The sequence below is a fragment of the Camarhynchus parvulus genome, chromosome 3 (genome assembly GCF_901933205.1).
Source record: "Camarhynchus parvulus chromosome 3, STF_HiC, whole genome shotgun sequence".
Taxonomy (NCBI): domain Eukaryota; kingdom Metazoa; phylum Chordata; class Aves; order Passeriformes; family Thraupidae; genus Camarhynchus; species Camarhynchus parvulus.
The window spans coordinates 59,183,718-59,201,547 of NC_044573.1; the positions used below are offsets into that span (position 1 = coordinate 59,183,718).

Sequence of the window (17,830 nt, forward strand, 5' to 3'; positions counted from 1 at the left end):
CAAGTAATGAGGAATCAACCAAACCCTGGACTGTACTTTCAGTATCCTGGTATTTCCATTCATAGCAGCATCTATGGACTGATCAGACATGGAAGCACTCCTAACACTGCCAGTCCTAAGTGAGATTTAGTGATTTTGTATCACAACTGTACTTTACTGTTTAATACTTTAGATACCAAGAAAAGGGTCAACACATTTGAATTTCAGGTCATTCATCAGCTATGCCTTATTGTCATACAAACCAGAATTTGCTTGTTTAAACAAGTTTAATGCCATTTGAAGCACCTGAGAGTACCCAAAATAGCCAGTAGCAGCTGGCAGAACAGTCTCACCTATTTTTCTGTTCCGTATCAATTCTGAAATAGATCAGAGTACCAAATACTACATATGACATGGACATACACTTTTTTAGATATGAGCATAAATACAAAAGGAAATTAATAAAGAGAAACAAAATAATCAGGAGGTTTAAATTTTTTCTGCTTTGTGCTGCCACAAAGGTCAAAGCACAATTATCCAGAACTGTTGCTGTTATGGAACTTGATTAAATTTTATAAATTGTCAGCCTTCTACAGCCTTTCATCTCCAGTCTAGCAGCATATGATGGGCAAAACTGAAATAATGAGAAAAACTGGGTCAGATCATAATAAATCACTTCATCCACAGGGAAGGGAAAGAGGTGCTATGGGATTGAACAGTGAAGGGGAGAATAAGTACTATCCATATAATATTAAGCAAGAGAGATTAACTTGATTTCAGCCTAAGGAATCCTTAGCGAACTGATCCTTGTACATGACTAGTCTGGGGCTTTGGCTGATTCGCATTAGGCAGACATTCCTTCTATAGTTGGCATTCTTTCAAGTAGGGATATGCCTGACCATACATGGGGACAGAATGAATATTTTTCCACTAGAAATCTCTCCTCCAGAATGCAACAGAGGAGTTGGCATGGCAGCAATCTCAACGTGTATTTTGTGCTTGTTGTAGAGAAAAATGGAGACATCTGGTCTGCCTTATTTATCAGTCCAGCATAGGTCTCAAGGCCCTCTTCCACAAACAGGTGTAGAACTCTTTGTTTGCTCTGATGGATTATACCCCTCCATGCTTGAATTTAAATATAGCTTCAATAAGCTCTTTTTAAAAAATGAAAGAAAACCCCACCAAAACAACAAAACCAACAAGGAAAATCAACAGATTAACTGAACTATGGGAAATTTATGCTGGACAACAAGCATCTGTGACCCTTGAATACACCTGGGTAAACTGTGTATCACGTACCAGGGATTATGTTGCAATGCATTAGACTGCATAATTTCCCCACATGACCAGCTTGCCCTTTTTTGGGGTTTAATAGCTTTGGCTGGATGTCAGCTATCCTATCACTCATTTTCTTATCTACTTATTTCCTTTTAATGTCTTGACCCTGACTGGCTAATGGAACATACCGCTCTCACCACTCCTCAAAGCATGAAGAGGAAAGTGATTGTTTAAATGTTTGGCCATTTTCTAGCTACCTCTCAGTGCCTGACTAAAAGATGCCAGCAGGAAACAACATTATCGCATTACATGGCTCAGCAGTTTCCTACTCACCCACACGCGGCTCAGCCCCCTTGCCTCGCTGCACTGTGCAGTCAGGCCAAAGCAATAGCAACTGCTGCAGCCAAGTGGGTTTCTGGCAGAGAGACCAAATGTACCAGACTTGCACCTGTCACAGTGGACACCTTCCACGTTAACCTGCAAGAGAGAGAGAGAGAGTTTTTTTAAATGGGAAAAAATAATCAAGTTTTATTTCAAGGTAGCGATAGAAACAGAAAATCCTACTGTAATGATAATAAGAGGGTGCAGCAAGAAATAATAATAAGCTTTAGGAAATATTCAAGGAACTCTCCAGGTTCTTATCACGTGTGTATGCAAACATATGTAATTAATGTAATTAAGGCATTTGCATTTGTATCCACTGAGTAGCTCTGAGCAATAGATGCTGGCCTCACACTGAAAGTTGTAAGCACAGAAAAATTAAATGGCACTTTGGGCATGACATGCTCAATAACTGATTGATAAGATAAGAAAAACAAGTTGTTCTGAAATTGCCCATGTTAATCAAGCCTTCTGTTTAATACGAATTAGCATTGACGTGTTCAGATATTTAAGGTACTGCACTAAATGTTCTTGCTGAGAAATGTATTTTAATGGAAATTCTGAAGAGAAAAGCTTTCCCCTCTTCATGATTGTTTTCCACATCATTGAACAGTATTAACAAGGCTGAAATGTTTCACTGTTGTAATGTCAAGGCTTTTATTTTCATTTTTCAATTAGTCCAAATAAAAAGCTATTCCAGATAGGGTAGATACACAATAATTTATGCAGAGCCTTTTAAAACCATTTTCATACTGAGACCAAGGTATTAAAAAGAAAAATAGTCACCAATATGAAAACACTTGGTTGGCTTTTTCTCCCCACACACCCTTTTTGTTCTCTTGAGACTAGTGTGAAAAAGTCAGTTTAAAAGAAAAATAAACTTTCCAGAGCTTATACAAGAAACCAACATTATCCCTCAGGATTTCCCAGTTTTAACCCTCATTTCCACATGTTCTATCAACAAATGTGTGTACACTGTATTTAGCTTAGATTTTGCTGCTTTTTGTCAGAGTTGACAATGAGGCTCCTGAGCCTTTGAGAGCTCATTTCTGCAGCTGTAACAGCAGGTTTAAATGGGACCTATTATCATTTGATAAAAATCTAGTTTCTTCAATATACAACTATTTCAAAAAAAGTTACACAAAAGATTAACCAACACTAGATTTAAATTTAACCTTAGATTAAAATTCTGGGGGGAAAAATGCTTACTTAGTTCAGTATTATTTGTCCATTTTCTCTCATATATGGCGATTTTTGCTTGCTTTGAATTTTTTTCATGTCAATTGCACTTCCTTATCATTAATCATCAGCTAAATATACACTGTTTATTTGCACTCAAGAGAAACACAGAAGCAACTATGTTATTAGCCTTAAAAGAATCAACAAAGAAACACTTCTATTTTAAAATGCCACGAACTCCCACTCTTTCTACTTAGTGCTTACAAGAACCACAAGAAAAATGACAACCCAGAGAAGTTGTGGAGTCTCCTTTTCTGGAGACAGCAGTCTGGACACAGCCCTGAGTCACGTGCTCGAGGGGATCCTGCTTGAGCAGGGGAGTTGGACTAGATGACCTCCAGTGATCCCTTCCAACCTGACCAGTTCTGTGACATGCTGGACCTAATCCAGAAATGGGGCACTGAGTTGGTTAGAGGGGCTGCTGCTTATCATGGATCAGGAGAGGCTGAAAGAACTGAGACACTTCCATTTCTGCATTTCAGAGGCTGGCACAGGGCAAATAGCACCGAGTTTTATTCAGACAGTCCATGTGGTCAACTCACTTCCATTTTCTTATGGTGTCATCATCAAATGAATCAGTACTTGTGAAATAGAACATAATGTTTCCTGTTCAAATATACCAGAAAAATGGGAGGGTGGTCAAGCCGTTTGCACAAAGAGGCCGTGAAATCTCTCCCCATGCTTGGAAGTACTGCCTCAGCAGTGTCTTTCAGATAAGGTGCTGGACTAGATGACCTCCATAGGTCACTTCCAACCTAATTTGTTCTACAGTTCTGTGTCTTGAAACTCAGAATTAAGTGACTGTTGCCCATTTAACAAAATAATTACCTGGCTATTCAATTATTTGAATTCATCCTTCCATTTTACTATCTCATTGTGTCAATACAGACCTAAAGAAGAAAAATAAATCTAAATCACAGAAAGATTCTCCGGGGGTCACTTTAAAAAACCACCCCCTAGAAGTACAGCTATCACCAATACTAGGTCACATTACCCATGCCTCTTTCTAGACAGTTCTTGAAAGTCTCCTAGAATGGACATTTCACATCTTTCTGGATAATGTGTACCACTACTGCATAACTCTGATTTTTTTTTTTTAATGTCCAACCCAAAATTCCCAAGCTCCCTTTGGCAGCTGTTGTCCCTTGTTACATCTTCTGCCATCATCAGAAAGGACTTTATTTCATCAACTACTCTTCGAAGTGGCTAATAGGTTGTAATTGCATTTCCTCTTATTAGCCTCTTTTTTTCAGCCTAAGACAGGGTCCTGCTCTCTCAGTACATCCCCACAGATCATCTGCTGTGAGACTCTTGTCTGGATCCTCTTCAATTTCTCAACAACACTTTCAAATCAAGCTCTAAAACTGGACAGCATTTCCAAGTGCAGTCTTACCAGCACCAGCTACGGTAAGAGTAGAGCACTGAGTAGATAAAGCTTCTCCCCTGCTCACCATGCTCTTTGTGATGTCCTACCTTGCAGCTGCATTGGCCACAGTGCTCACTGCACCCAGACCAGTGGGCAGCTTGCCTTATTTACCATGAGATTATACAGTTGGTTTATATTGTGTTTTCCAGCAGGATTGCCACTCAGGCTTCTTCCTCCTAAACTGTACTGTTTCTTGAGGTCATTCCACTCCAGTTAATGACCTTTCTATTTTCCCAGTCATCAGGCTTTTCAAGAACTCTCTAGACAGTAATTCTACCGTTCAGCATGTCAACCTCAACCTCCTCCAAATCAGCAGTATTTTCAAATGTGCTAATCATGAATTCTGTCATCTGTGTCACTGAGGAAGGTACTGGCTCTGGGATAATCTGCTTGCTGGCTACCAATTGCATATCAAACCACTAATTAGTGCCCTGTAAGCTCAGCAATCCAGCCAACTCTCAAACAACCTAAGTGTGCTGTTCTACCAAGCACAATTCCAAATAAGAATGTTGCCAAGATGATGATGCCAAAAGTCTTTGCTTTAATGATCCTGAATTGGATGAAGTCTACTCCGAACAGATACTATTGCAGTGAATTCTCCTCATGAAATGATGAATATTGACTCCATTTAAGTCAATGTACTTTGAATTAGCACTGTGGCATACTGTGGTTACTGATGTGTTTGCTTTTATTGTGCCCAGAATCTGAACAAGAATTGTATTATGGGGATGAACTGGCAACAGTTCTGTAAGAATAGACAGAAGTAGAAATTGGGGGGAAAAGAGGATGCTAAGGATCCTCCTAAGAGGATGTTATACTGGCAAGTGTCAGTATGTGGAAAAGCAACTGATAAACCCTGAAGTCTTTCTTTACGTTGGACTCCTCCCACATCAGTTTGCAAATGCACTATGAAAACCAAGGAGATTGTTCTGTATGTACTGTTTGAACAAGTAAGGGCAAGTGCCAATGAAATCTGAAATAAACTTCTCAGCAGTTATTAGATCAGTTTACAACCTTCATTGTCCTACCTTGCAGCTGCATTGGCCAGAATGATCAACGCATGAGCACTTTCCCTCTGCATCACAGCTCTGTGGATCTGTCCCAGCCAGGAAGCACTGACAAGCCACACAATGGGGATAATTCCAGTAGCCCAACCTGCACTCGGTGCATTTCTCCCCAGAGAATTCAGGGCGGCAGAAGCAACAGCCTGTATTTAAGTCACACTGAGAACTTAGGGCTCCAATGAGGCTGCACTCACAGGGCTGAAAATGAGAGAAAAAAGGCAATTGTAATTGTGCTTCTGAAAAAACCAAAACCAAAACCCAACCAAAAAGCAATTCACCTCTTTTAAGTATCTATAAATAAAATACAGCAGTTATTTTCCACTGTCTAAAAATAACATGTTTAAATTATAAGGCCAGTAATGTATTTTTATTCAACATGGGTCAAGAATTTACACTAAATACATTCACAACACTGGTGGGATTGTCTTCTATAAATATTACCATATATAAGTTAGGCATTGAAAAGAAATAAACCCAAAAGGGTCAAGGATATTGGAATACTTTGTGGACAAAATTAACTCAGAAACTACAAGCACTCTGTAAGAAGTATTTTGTATGTAAATTCTCTGCAGGCATGTTCAGAACACTTTCCTAAAACTGGAATTCCTCAGGAGCAATGGGTTCAGTGGTTCCAGAGGAACCTAGTTCAATGTCTATTACCTGTCTATTATCTATCACACAGGTAACTATCCTCTTTCTACAAACAAGACTCCTAGATGACAGTAATTTGCACAGGAAGGGCTAGAGATTTAGTCATGTGAAATATCTGGAAGTAAACTCCCTCACAGAATAAGACTTGCACAGGCAAGTGAGGATAGAAATAGGTGATTTTCCAGGGTATCTAGAAATTGAATACAAAAGTTGCAGGGAAAATTGAAGATTTCCAAAGAACAGAAGAATCCCTCAGTGCTATTACTGTGGTAGCACTGCACAGTTAATACAAGACATTGGCTGTAATCACTGATGTGACCAGAATATCATATGGAGAAGTTCAGCTTACAGCAAAAAACTCAGTACCAGCAGTACAGGTTACCACAGTAACTGACATGGATAGACTTGCTAAAATTACAGACACAAAGCTGAAAAACAGAGGAAGAAAATGTGGATTCAGTTTCCAAGCAAAACTGTTTATTACATAACTACTTAGACCACCTTTCCTCTGATCTGAAAACACCACTTCTAAAGAAGGTGAATACATACAGGAAATATACAGTCTGCAAGATGACTACCCAACCTAAAAAAATAAAACATTCTGACAGAAAGAACTTTATTCTACAAGATGCATTTGAACACAAAGCTGAGAGAGCACATTGCTCACCATTCTCTGAAGTATCTTGGTGTGCAATATCAAAACCTAAATTACAATCAGATACTATGTGTGGTTTATGCAGTTTTCTACAATGCTTTCTATCCCAGACTTACAACAGCCTTGGAAATCTTCTGCAAAGACTGCAAAGCAAGAGATTCACATCTCACTTTGCAGAAATTAGCAGCAACACACTGAAAGAGATGTAGGCTGATAGATCATCATTAATTTAGATGGTGCCATGGAACTGTCATACTAATGTGCTCACTTAAGAGACAATCAGAGAATATACTCCAGAGCTCAAACAGAGGTCTTCAACCTCATTAGGCTGGTTTCAGAAGCCAAGAATCTATATCACAGCAGCACTGCAGAGGTTTCACAGGAGTTTTACATACATACAAAAAAAAATCATTCTTGTCAATTGCTTCGCAGTCTGAGCTACATGACTAACAGCCTTTTAAGAACAAGTATTAATGGTGTATGACTATGTTCCATATCGTTTTCTGGAGTAATTGTAGCAGTACTATTAAATCCCGTATCATCAATGAGCACACCAGGGAGCAAGAAGGCATTTGAACTTTCCATGATGTCCACTGTCACCAGTTTTCAACCTTAACTGAACACTGTGCCACTAAACTCAAGGCCATTAACAACAGCTTTCATGGCCTCCTCGATATTCTATCCTTGTTTTCCTATTTCTTCTCCCTTCTCTTCAGATATTTTAATTCTGTGTCAAATATTGGAATAAGAAGGATTTAAAGGCTAATTATAAGGTTTATTTCCCCTTTAAGAACAGGGGAATAAAGTGCAATTTATAACTAAGGTGGATGTTTCTTTTCTCCTTGCTGTCTTTTATGCACAAATTGAAGCCTTTCTCAAGCAAACTGAGTACAAATTCCCAGTGGTGTCATCATTAAGGCCAAAGTAAATTTGTTCCCCAAAGGCACTGCTGATTACTGATAAATACACATCTACACACCTCATTCAATACTGTGGTAATCTCCTCAGCCATGTAAAACACAGCTATAATAAAATAAAATCGGGCTCAAGCGGGACCCTGACTCAGTGTGACAGCAGAACCAACAGGGTGTTTTGTGTTACAGGCTGCATACCTGAGACAGAGGATCTGTAGTCCACTACAGCAGCAGTAACAAATTGCCAACATTTACACCAAAACTTACAATATGGAGACAAACCACAATTTACAAGCCAAAAACTGTGTTCCAGTTATAAATTACTGTGAAAGAGACAACACACATAGAGAAAATAGAAATCCACTCACCTTGCAGCCACTGACAATGTTATGGCCCCAGTGATTTGGTGCACATTTGTCACACATCTCTCCAACAGTATTGGGAGGGCAGATACAGCGTCCACTGACGGGATCACAGTTATTGCCAAACCGTGAACACTCGCAGGCTTCACGGGAGACAGAAAAAAATAAAGCAGAGGAAAAGTTATCCTTTTATGTGACAGCTGGAGAGCAGACCTTAACAGGGTTAGGATCATTCTTTTACTGTACAGTGGACTCAGTTATCTGTGGACACGATGGGGCAGAAAATGTAGGGGAAAACCCCGAGAAACCAAGACCAGGAGCAGTGAAACACAGGTTAACTGGTTGAAGTAGTTACAATGAGAAGAGAATGGGAAAAATAAAGGCACCAACTGCAGAAGTGCAGAGACTTCTGAGATGGTGCACTCTTGTGACATAACTGCAGGAGTGCTGCTATACAATTTCTGGGCCCATGCTGTCTCCTCTAAGAGGCCACCTGAGGGCCTCTGAGCTATCTATGCAGGGAAATTGCAGCCTATTTAACCTCTCATACCAAATATTTAACCTCTTATACCTTCTGAAATTTCTGCTGCTCTAAAGAGACTTTCCATAAAGGGCAAAAAAAGTGTTTAGGTTTCTTTTTCCCTTTCTATTCCTTCTTTTTCAGCTTACATATCCTCTGCCTTGGGAGGACATCAACAAACTGATGTTTCTTCTCCATGGGAAACTGGAATTCTTTGCAGATTATACCAAATTAAAAATACTTCAGGTTTGGAAGTGCTTCCAGAAGTGGCCTTTGTTCTTAAAAGATTATTAAGTGAACAACTCATTGGTGGCAAATACAGATTCAAGGTATGTAAGTGATAAGTAGTTAAGGGGCACAAGACATACAAGTTATTGAAAGAGCAGAACTGGTGTGTGGTTGTTTTCACACCCATCATCCACATAACCCATGAGGTCAGTGAAAAGCACCATAAGCAAACTGACTCTCTGTATGATAACCTGTTTCTCCGGGTGTTTAAAGGGCAGCGTAACTTTGCTGCTGAGGGCTTCATTTATGTTCATTGCCTTTACTGTGAAATACTTCAGATTGAAACTAGAAAACAAGGGATGTGCAAAGATAGAACTCCTATCTATAGTTCAAATAAGAACTGACCTTTTTTTTTTCCCCACCAATGCCTTCAAGATAAGAAAATTGATGCAAAGAAGATAGCAAGTTTTGCCTCATGGCAGGAACACAATGTGTTGCATGCTATTTAAAATATTTTCACACACTGCAGCTTGAAGTTTCAGAATACATCTCATTGGGAAACTGAGGCTTTCATCTGTGACAGCTCATTTATGGGCTTACAGGTCTTGCACAAAATTGGCTAAAAAGGCATGGAGGGGAAGGAGATACTCAAATGTTTTTCCTATTTTTACTTTTGTAATTATTTTTCAAAATAAGAGGGAAAAAAATACAACACAACTGTTGCAAGCAATAGTGAAATAGAAGCCTCTTTTGTATCTTTGCTGCTAGAATGTCAACACTGACTATGCTTTCAGTGGGTTTTTAGGCTTTATGGATTTTTATATTGCACAAGAAAAAATCAAATTATTTTCCTTTTGGATAAATGCTAGATAAAAGAGGTCCAATATTTTATTTGATACTTAACTGTCACAATGAAATTAATTTTTCTGCACTTTTCCTTCCAGCATGATTTGATATACTTCTATTAAATTTCTGATTTTCTTTGTGATTCATAATTTAATTTTTTTTTCATTTGAAGGAATACATAAGAAGCCTACTGAAAATAAATGTGGAAAAATGAGCACACTGAAAACAGAATTCCTTTCCACCCGTTCTATTAATTTTGGAACTTTCAAAATTCTGAGTTTTCTCAACATCTATAGCTGCTGCTGTTGCTTTAAACATTTGATGACCACAGGCCAATATATTTATATTTAAAATGCTACTTGGATCTACAGCATTTTACCATTTCATTGCTGTTTCTTAAACCCTGTCATTTTAAACTTTGACAAGAGAGCAATTAAAATTTTAATGTGCAATTTCATTAATAGCCCTCTCATTTTCCTTCCCCAGCTGTAGTTATCAACATTTTGTTGTGTTTCACAATAGTGATGTGCTTTTAACCGGTGGAATGTTAGAATAAGATGCTAATCATAAACGATAGAATTTTCTGCCCTTCATTTAATTGCTAAAGGCTTTAGGACTGCAGTTATCATTTGCATTTTATTTCAAGCTCTCTCATCAGTGAGCCTGGGAACAATCTCTCCCTTTTCCAAGGTGCCTATGTCTGTGAACTCTTCAAACCTCTAAGTGTTTTTGAAACCTTCATTCCCATGGGAGATAACACCATAGAGCCAACATTTTCAAACATAATCTATAATCCAGCCTGTTTCAAGGTTTATCCACACTACAAGTAAAATTGAATTTTGCTGAACAAATATGGGTCTCAAGGCCTCGATGCTCCTTCCATTAAAAAAAAGAGTAAGAAAAGGCAGAGAGCTAAACTTGTTCCTTGTGCTGCCATTCTGGGTAGGAAAGGAGCAAGAACAGATTATGAGACATTGTGATTTCTGCTTCTGGAAATAATATACTTTATACCTAAAGAATAATAAAAGCATTCTGGCATCCCAGCAGTCAGTCACACTAGACAACTATCTATGTGTCCTGTGATCACACATAAATGAGTCTCTCAGACTTGAAAAACACAGTTCTATCAGGAAAGATGGATATTTCCCTGTGAAGAAACCTATTGATTGGGTTCTTTTTAATATAGCAGTCTGCACTACTTCAAGAATAGGAAGCATTCATTTCAGTCTTTGACCTGATTTCCAAAAGGAAAAAAAATAAAGGTAAAGAGGTGGCTGGATATATTTATGTCTAATGCTGGAGTTTCAGCATCTAGAAAAGGAGATTTTTCATGTGTTTACACAAGGGATATAGCAGATAGTTTTATTTAAAGATCTTCTTGTACACACAAAGTTCAAGTAAGCAACTAAATATTACTGTGCAGGAAAGGACTGTGGTAATGAAAGAGGATCAACCATATAAGAACAATGAAAAGGTTTGGGATAAAACTAGAAGGAAAGGGAGTTGGTGTTTTTGTTGTTTTCCTTTTACACCCCCACAAGTTGATGTGATTTGGCAAAAATTTTAATCAAAGTTCTATGATATTCTTAACTAAATTATAGGAACTTCATGGAGTTTTTTTGGCAGACACTACATGGAGTAAATGACATTCCTGTTCCTCTTAAATAAAATAAAATTCATAAAATCTTCATAAAATAGCAGAAATGGCTTGGGTCTTTCATTCTTGCCAATCACCACCCTTGTCAAATGCATGATGCTCAAGGCTGTCTATGAACCCCCGGTCAGGAAAATTCACTATGCAATCCAAAATTAGCCAAACTAGAATGTTAGGAACAAATAAATAAATAAACAAACAAATCAATCTGTGCTTATATGGAAAACATTTACATACGGGTACAGCCTCCTTCTTCAAAGTTGTAAAACCCATGTGCACAGCGGTCACACTTTTTTCCTGCCACTCCAGGCTGGCAATAGCACTGCCCGTCTCCATCGCAATCAAAGGACTTGGAACCAAAGGAGTTGCAGTTGCAGGGAACACATCCTCTGGAAGACTGTAAGCCAAATGTTCCAGGCTGCCACAGAGTGAAGAGCAGTTAGTACATGGAATGATTACCAGGAGAAAAGAGGAAAAGCTGAGAGTGTAAGGAGATCAGGGTTGCTCTTTCCTCTTCATCACTGAAGTACTGCTTTTAACAGGTTAAATTGTAGTGGTAAAACTCTGGAGCAAGGACACTAAATGCTCTACACTTCTGAGAAAGAATAAAGATTTCAGAACATTACCTGATGCTATAATGAATGTTCTGCAATGTAACACCTTTCTTATGAGGCTGTTTGCCTAAGTACATTTTTCACTTGGAATGGAAGGTATGTCAGTGCAAAATACATATCCCATCTCTGGTTGTAAGGCTATGTCAGGCAAGAGTTTGTTGCTAAGAGTGTGAATTCAAATTCTTAGCTATGAATGGAGATCGATTCAACTGGAAAGCCTCTGAATTCCATTTTATCTCCTCTGAATAAAGGCAATATCTGTATACAGTAACTTAAAGGCAATTCTTTAGAATGATGTATAGGAATAACTTTAGAAGAACATAGAGATAGTGTATTTCTGTACAATACAAAAAAGTAAGGGGGATTTTTTTTAAGATATAAAAAACTCTGTCTTTGGATTAGGCCTTTGGTTCTCTTCTATTTTCTTCCTTTTCTTTCTTTTTTGCAGCAATCAATATAAAGTTCTACAGAACCAGAGTAGATGTTATCAACTGTAGTAAGAAATTTTCTCCTTAACTTCACTAGTGGAGTGCAAAAAGTAAAGAAGGGAAGACACACGCTCATTTGTATACTGTGATACAGAGTTCTGCACAAAGCTTTCAAGCAAAAGACCTCGTGAGGTTCACTGCATCAACCAACAGAGGCTCCTTGGAACAAACCAGACTTGATATTCAAATGACAAACTCAGTCTTGAGATAGAGTGCTTTAAAATGGGAGTACTTCTCTACCTGTTTTTCAGGCATGATGATTTTCAGTGTATACTGAAATCCAAATCGTATTAATAACTTCACTTGAAATTGATGTTACAACATTAATAATAAAATCTATCAGTGAGTTTGACAGAAAAGCAGAATGTTAAAAATAAGATACCAATTAGATCACTGCTAATGAATATAATTGGAACAAAGTGAAAGATATTTAATTTATAATGTGCTACTTTGTGATTCAGGCATGAGGTGTTAATTTTTAACCAACAATAAACCAGTAGATCTTCAAATCAATGGAGCTGTGCTGGCTTTGACCATGGCAGTGATTGTGCCTCTGTGCTAAGCACTAGCGCTGTGTCCAGTTCTGGGCCGCTTCCAAGAAGAAAAGACATTGAAGTGCTGGAGCCTGTCCGGAGAAGGGCAATGGAGCTGGTGAAGGGTCTGGAGCACAAGTTCTATGAGGAATGACTGAGGGAGCTGGGAGTGTTTAGCCTGGAGAGGAGGAGGCTCAGGGGGAAACTTTTCTCTTTACAAATCCTTGAAAGGAGCTGTAGCCAGAGAATCAGCCTCTCCTCCCAGGGAACCAGCAACAAGACAAGAGAACACGGCCTCAGGCAATGCCAGGGGATGCTCAGGTTGGAAAACAGGAACAATTTCTTCACTGAAAGGGTGGTCAGCTATTGGAGCAGGCTGCCCAGGGCAGTGGGGAAGTCATTCAAGAAATGACTGGATATGGCACATGGTCTAGTTGACAAAGTGGTGATCAGTCAAAGGTTGGACTCAATAAACTTGGAAGTCCTTCTCAACCTTACTGATTCTATGACTACTATTTCATATGGATTTGTTCTACAGTAGAATCCCTAACTAACTTTTTGTATTGGTGAATTCTCTGAAACTTCAGAAGCTTTCCATGGAAAAGTCCTGAAATCTGATCTTTGAGGTTAATACAGAAGTTCCCCACTCACACAGAGAATCTGCTGATAGGTTTCAGAATACAGGACCATATCTATGGTCAGAATTTGGCCTGGAAATCATACAAACCTAAGCAAATGGTTGATTATACATGTAATAAAGAATTACACTGATCTTCATTTCCAAACTCTAATTGAAATGTTCTGCAAATTTCATACTTCTACCTGACAAAACATGGCATATCAGAGAGAAAGAGGTAGTCAAACTCATTTAATTAAACTCAAGGTTCAATAAAATACTTGACTATCTCTAAAGATTTCTTTTACACAGAAAGAAACATAGAAATGTGAATACACACAATCTCAAGACAGACATTCAGATTCATGCAGTGAAGTAACCAATGCACAGCGTGCACCTCAGTTCCCAAGATAAAGTTTGCTAGGATCAAATAAATTCTGTTTATATGGGTAACAGTCAGAAAAAGTCTGGTATCAGCACTCCACACTGTGTTAAACTGGAAAAGACCACCACCATGCTGGGTTGCGTTCTGTGAGGAGTGCTGCACACAATGCCATTTTGATCAGTCATGCAAACTTCAACCCCAAGTTAAAGTTCTCAGCAAAGTTTGCTTACACACAGAAATTCTAAGAATCACATTTACTGAACAAGAGGTAAGATCATAGACTACAATTAGGAAATGCACTGAATTTTCTGAATATGTCATTATATTGTGTCTCCATCAGTGTACTGCATGGGTAACACAGTAATCTAATACATTTTTAATTGGAAAAAACTAATTTCTCCAAGGAAGTCTATATGAACAAATATAGCATGGGTCCCAGAGTTAAGCTGAGGATGAAAAACACTGCTACATATTTTTCAAACAGGGTGTGGTAAATGTGGGGATTTTGAGTTGCAGGGAAAACAAACAAGATTCCTAAAATACTGCTCTGTTAGAAACAGTTGTATCATAATTACTTAATTTAAGGAAATAAGTTGCTTTGTTGGTCTGTGCTAAGGAACAAACACTCCTATCATTCTGGGCGTTACGTTCACATAAGTGGCCCAGCACCGAGTTAAAAATGGCCAAGGTAACTGAGAATCTTTCACTAATATTTGCTAATGAGAACTTTTAACACCAGTTATGTTCAATATTTTAAAATTAGATTTTAACTCTTTGCCTCTGGGGCTGATTCTTCTTGTAACCTCCTTAAGCTATTGATCCGTGAATTGTCAGAAAAGCAAGTCTTATCCTGCAAAGTCCAAGAAAATCACACTGATTCCATTGATTTATGTACATCTCCCATGCCTTTTGTGCATACTGCTGTGGATGGTGGTGTTTTAGGACTTAGTCTGGCATTTGATTTCTCACTGATATCACCACTTGCAAGATGAAGCACTTAGGATTGGGACAGTGTCCTAAAACGCTGCTTGTCTTCCGAGCCTTTCAGTTTCTTGTGAATTTCTTATATTGTAACACAGGTGTTAAAATGAGAAACCCAAGCAATTTGTGTGAGCTCCAAACACAAGCGAACAGGATACTCCAGCCCATGCAAAGCAGAGGTTCCCATTACCAGAGCTGCAGGCCGGTAGGCACCTCGTGGGCACCCACTGGCACTGCTGGTGCCCCACCTCCGTGGGGGCACTCGGATCTGCTGACTGCTTCCCGCATTCTCTTCCAATTTAGGCACCTGTCTGCTGATTTCACAGTGTCTGCCCGTGAATCCTGATTTGCAGATACATCTTCCCAACATATCACACTGCAGTGACACAGATCCTAAAGCACTGCAGCCACAGGGTATACAAAATACCTTTTCTGGGGCCCAGAAGTAGTTGGGCTTGAACAATGAAAAGTAAACACTGTTAGAAAGTGAAGATAAGAAAACTACACCACATAAAAGGGCACAGAAATAAAGACAGGAGTAAGCACTGAAGTAAACAAAGATTAATTCCAATTAATCACCAGTATTGTATTAATGAGCTTGAGATGTTTGCTGGGTACCTTGTGCAATCTGCAAATTCCACTGATACCAGCAATTTTGCTTTGAACAGACTCTTTAAATACCATTGAAAATGGAGTGTGAGCAAACCACTTCAGAAATTACATCATTTTAAAGGTGAAAATGATCCTTTTGATTTCTGCAGAATTATTTATGTTCTTTAAATTACACACAGGTGAAGGTGTTCTGAGGACATAGGCCTAACTCATGAGTCCTTATGTTGAACTAGAGAAATGTGTAGCCAACTATAGCATATTCCTTAGTTGCCTGAAGACAACTCTGTGAAAGTTTACGAAACAATATTTCTCTGCAGTGATTTATGAGACAGGAAAACAATGTCAAGGCAAAAAACACTTTCACCAAAAAATAATACATTGTTTAGACAATAAAAGAAGAAACCCTAAGAAAAAAACATGAAGGCAGAACATTCCAGCAGAACTAAACCAGCACCCTGCTTTTTAAAAAAAATAAACATCAGATGCTATCAGACATTTTGCAGTTTTCTTTATAAAAGAATTATCTCCCAAAGCTGCAATATTTTAAACTAATTTTCTATATCAAGCATTCAAAATATGAAGTGTATATAGTATGTATACAAATGTACTTATATACAGTACATAATTTGTACGTATTTGTACTCATGTACAAATGTACAGCGAGGCTTAAAATACATTAATTGCATGTAAATGCTATGTCTTGGTTTCTGTTCTAGAAAACGATTAGAAAATATTTTAAAAGCCATCATTTTACCTTTCTCTACATAAGAACAATCCATATATGTTCTTAAAGTGAAAATTAAACAACAGAAAAAGCCTATCCAGAACCAAATGATATTTAGTTGAGACAAACAGTGAAGAAAGCTGAAAGGAAGCCCAATTTCTGGTCACTCACTTTGCAGATGTCACAGCGGCGCCCGATGACGTTGGCTTTACACTCGCACTGGCCCGTCCGAGAGTCGCAGACCTCTGAGAAGGAGCCATTCATGTGACAGTGACAGGCTGCAGAGGAAGAAGAAGGAGATGTCAGTGCGCTCCCTGAAGCTAAATCTAATAGCAAAATGTTTACAGTGCACCTTTTGCCACCCTGAGAAATGCCCAGCCTGGGTTAAGCAGGAAGGTGTTCCTCCCATACACTGACATATTAACCTGCCCATATTAATGCAGAATTTTTCTCCGGATTATTGCAGTCAGAAATTTTGCCTCAAGTCCATTAACAGCTTGTTTTAGATGCTCCTCTCAGATCAAAGCAGGATGTGGAGGGCAGGTTACTAAGTATGTGCCCAGAGACTCGGAGTCTTGGGGAAGGGAAGAGCAGTGCTGAGAGAAGAACACAAAAAGGGTACAGACCCTTACACAGGGTATGTACAGGATGTAGCTCCAACCAGTGGGAGGGTTACTGCTCCATGTGCTGGTTCTGCTGTCCTGGAGTTCACTCCCTGTTCATGTAGTTGTCAGGAAATGTTGGCAGGCTGCAAACTCAGTACAAGGTTGACACTATACAGGGACAGTAATGCTCTTGTGCCCCAAGCTGCACTGAAAAATATACCAAGGATTATCTGCTACCATGACTCTCCAGGATTTCTGTCTCAGCAAGAGCATCACAGTTCCAAGAGGAAATGTAACCCAACTGACCAACCTAACTCATCGCAGTGCTCTCCTGAAGATTTAAAAAGGCAGTGAAAAAGCTGTTTCTTGAGGAAAACAGCAATGCTTCTGCTCTTAAATTCTTACATTTCAGGAGAAGACAAATTTTGGGGAAGATGTCTATCACCTTTTAGGTTCTTCAACCACAAGAACCTTTGTGGTCTTCAATCCTTTTGGCATGCAGAGATTTGGAAAAAACCCCTTAGCACTCGCTGTAGGGAACAGGGATGTGATTGTTGCCACAGGGACTATAACCACGCAGTAACTGATCAGCATGAGCTGGTTCCTGCACATACTTTTTTCCCCCCTCTTAGGGGAATGAATCCACATCTTTATACCAATTATCAATCTACTCTCGAAACTTGGGCTCCAGCCCACATTTTGTCTTCCTGCAGTGTCCTATCTATATGTGTTGCTTTTTTTTCCCCTCAACCTGACACCTTCATTTTAAGAAACACTTAAGAGTCCCAGCAGTGAACACATGGCAGTCGCATACTTGCATGTCAGAAGGTGCTATGTGAGAAAAGGCAGTTTTATTTTTCCTATATATAGATTATTACAACAGGACCTTCCTCATTACTTTATTGGACTTGCTAATTTACAATTTCCAATTGTAAATTCAAAGGATTGGCGTGGGGGTTTTCTCCCTGCTCTTCAGGTATTCTGCAGAAGTTGCTTCTTTTAGTGAAAGCAACTTAATGACTTGCCATTCTGTTCATGGCATTGTTTCTCAAATGTTTGCAAAAATTCTGGAAGA

At 38.8% G+C, this 17,830-nt stretch overlaps 1 protein-coding gene across 4 annotated transcripts in view; it reads right to left on the bottom strand.

The window, feature by feature from the left end:
- The window catches only part of LAMA2 (laminin subunit alpha 2), a 335,421-nt gene that overhangs the window by 104,463 nt on the left and 213,128 nt on the right, over nt 1–17,830 (bottom strand). For 3 of the 4 annotated variants that reach the window (XM_030945039.1, XM_030945038.1, XM_030945037.1), the window contains exons 20-25: nt 16,322–16,428; nt 15,005–15,268; nt 11,435–11,615; nt 7,956–8,092; nt 5,332–5,565; nt 1,591–1,734 (exon numbers count right to left, since the gene is read on the bottom strand). In XM_030945039.1, coding sequence (XP_030800899.1) covers nt 1,591–1,734; nt 5,332–5,565; nt 7,956–8,092; nt 11,435–11,615; nt 15,005–15,268; nt 16,322–16,428 — 1,067 coding nt within the window. The remainder of the gene's footprint in view (nt 1–1,590; nt 1,735–5,331; nt 5,566–7,955; nt 8,093–11,434; nt 11,616–15,004; nt 15,269–16,321; nt 16,429–17,830) is intronic. The other variant, XM_030945040.1, reaches the window with a different exon arrangement.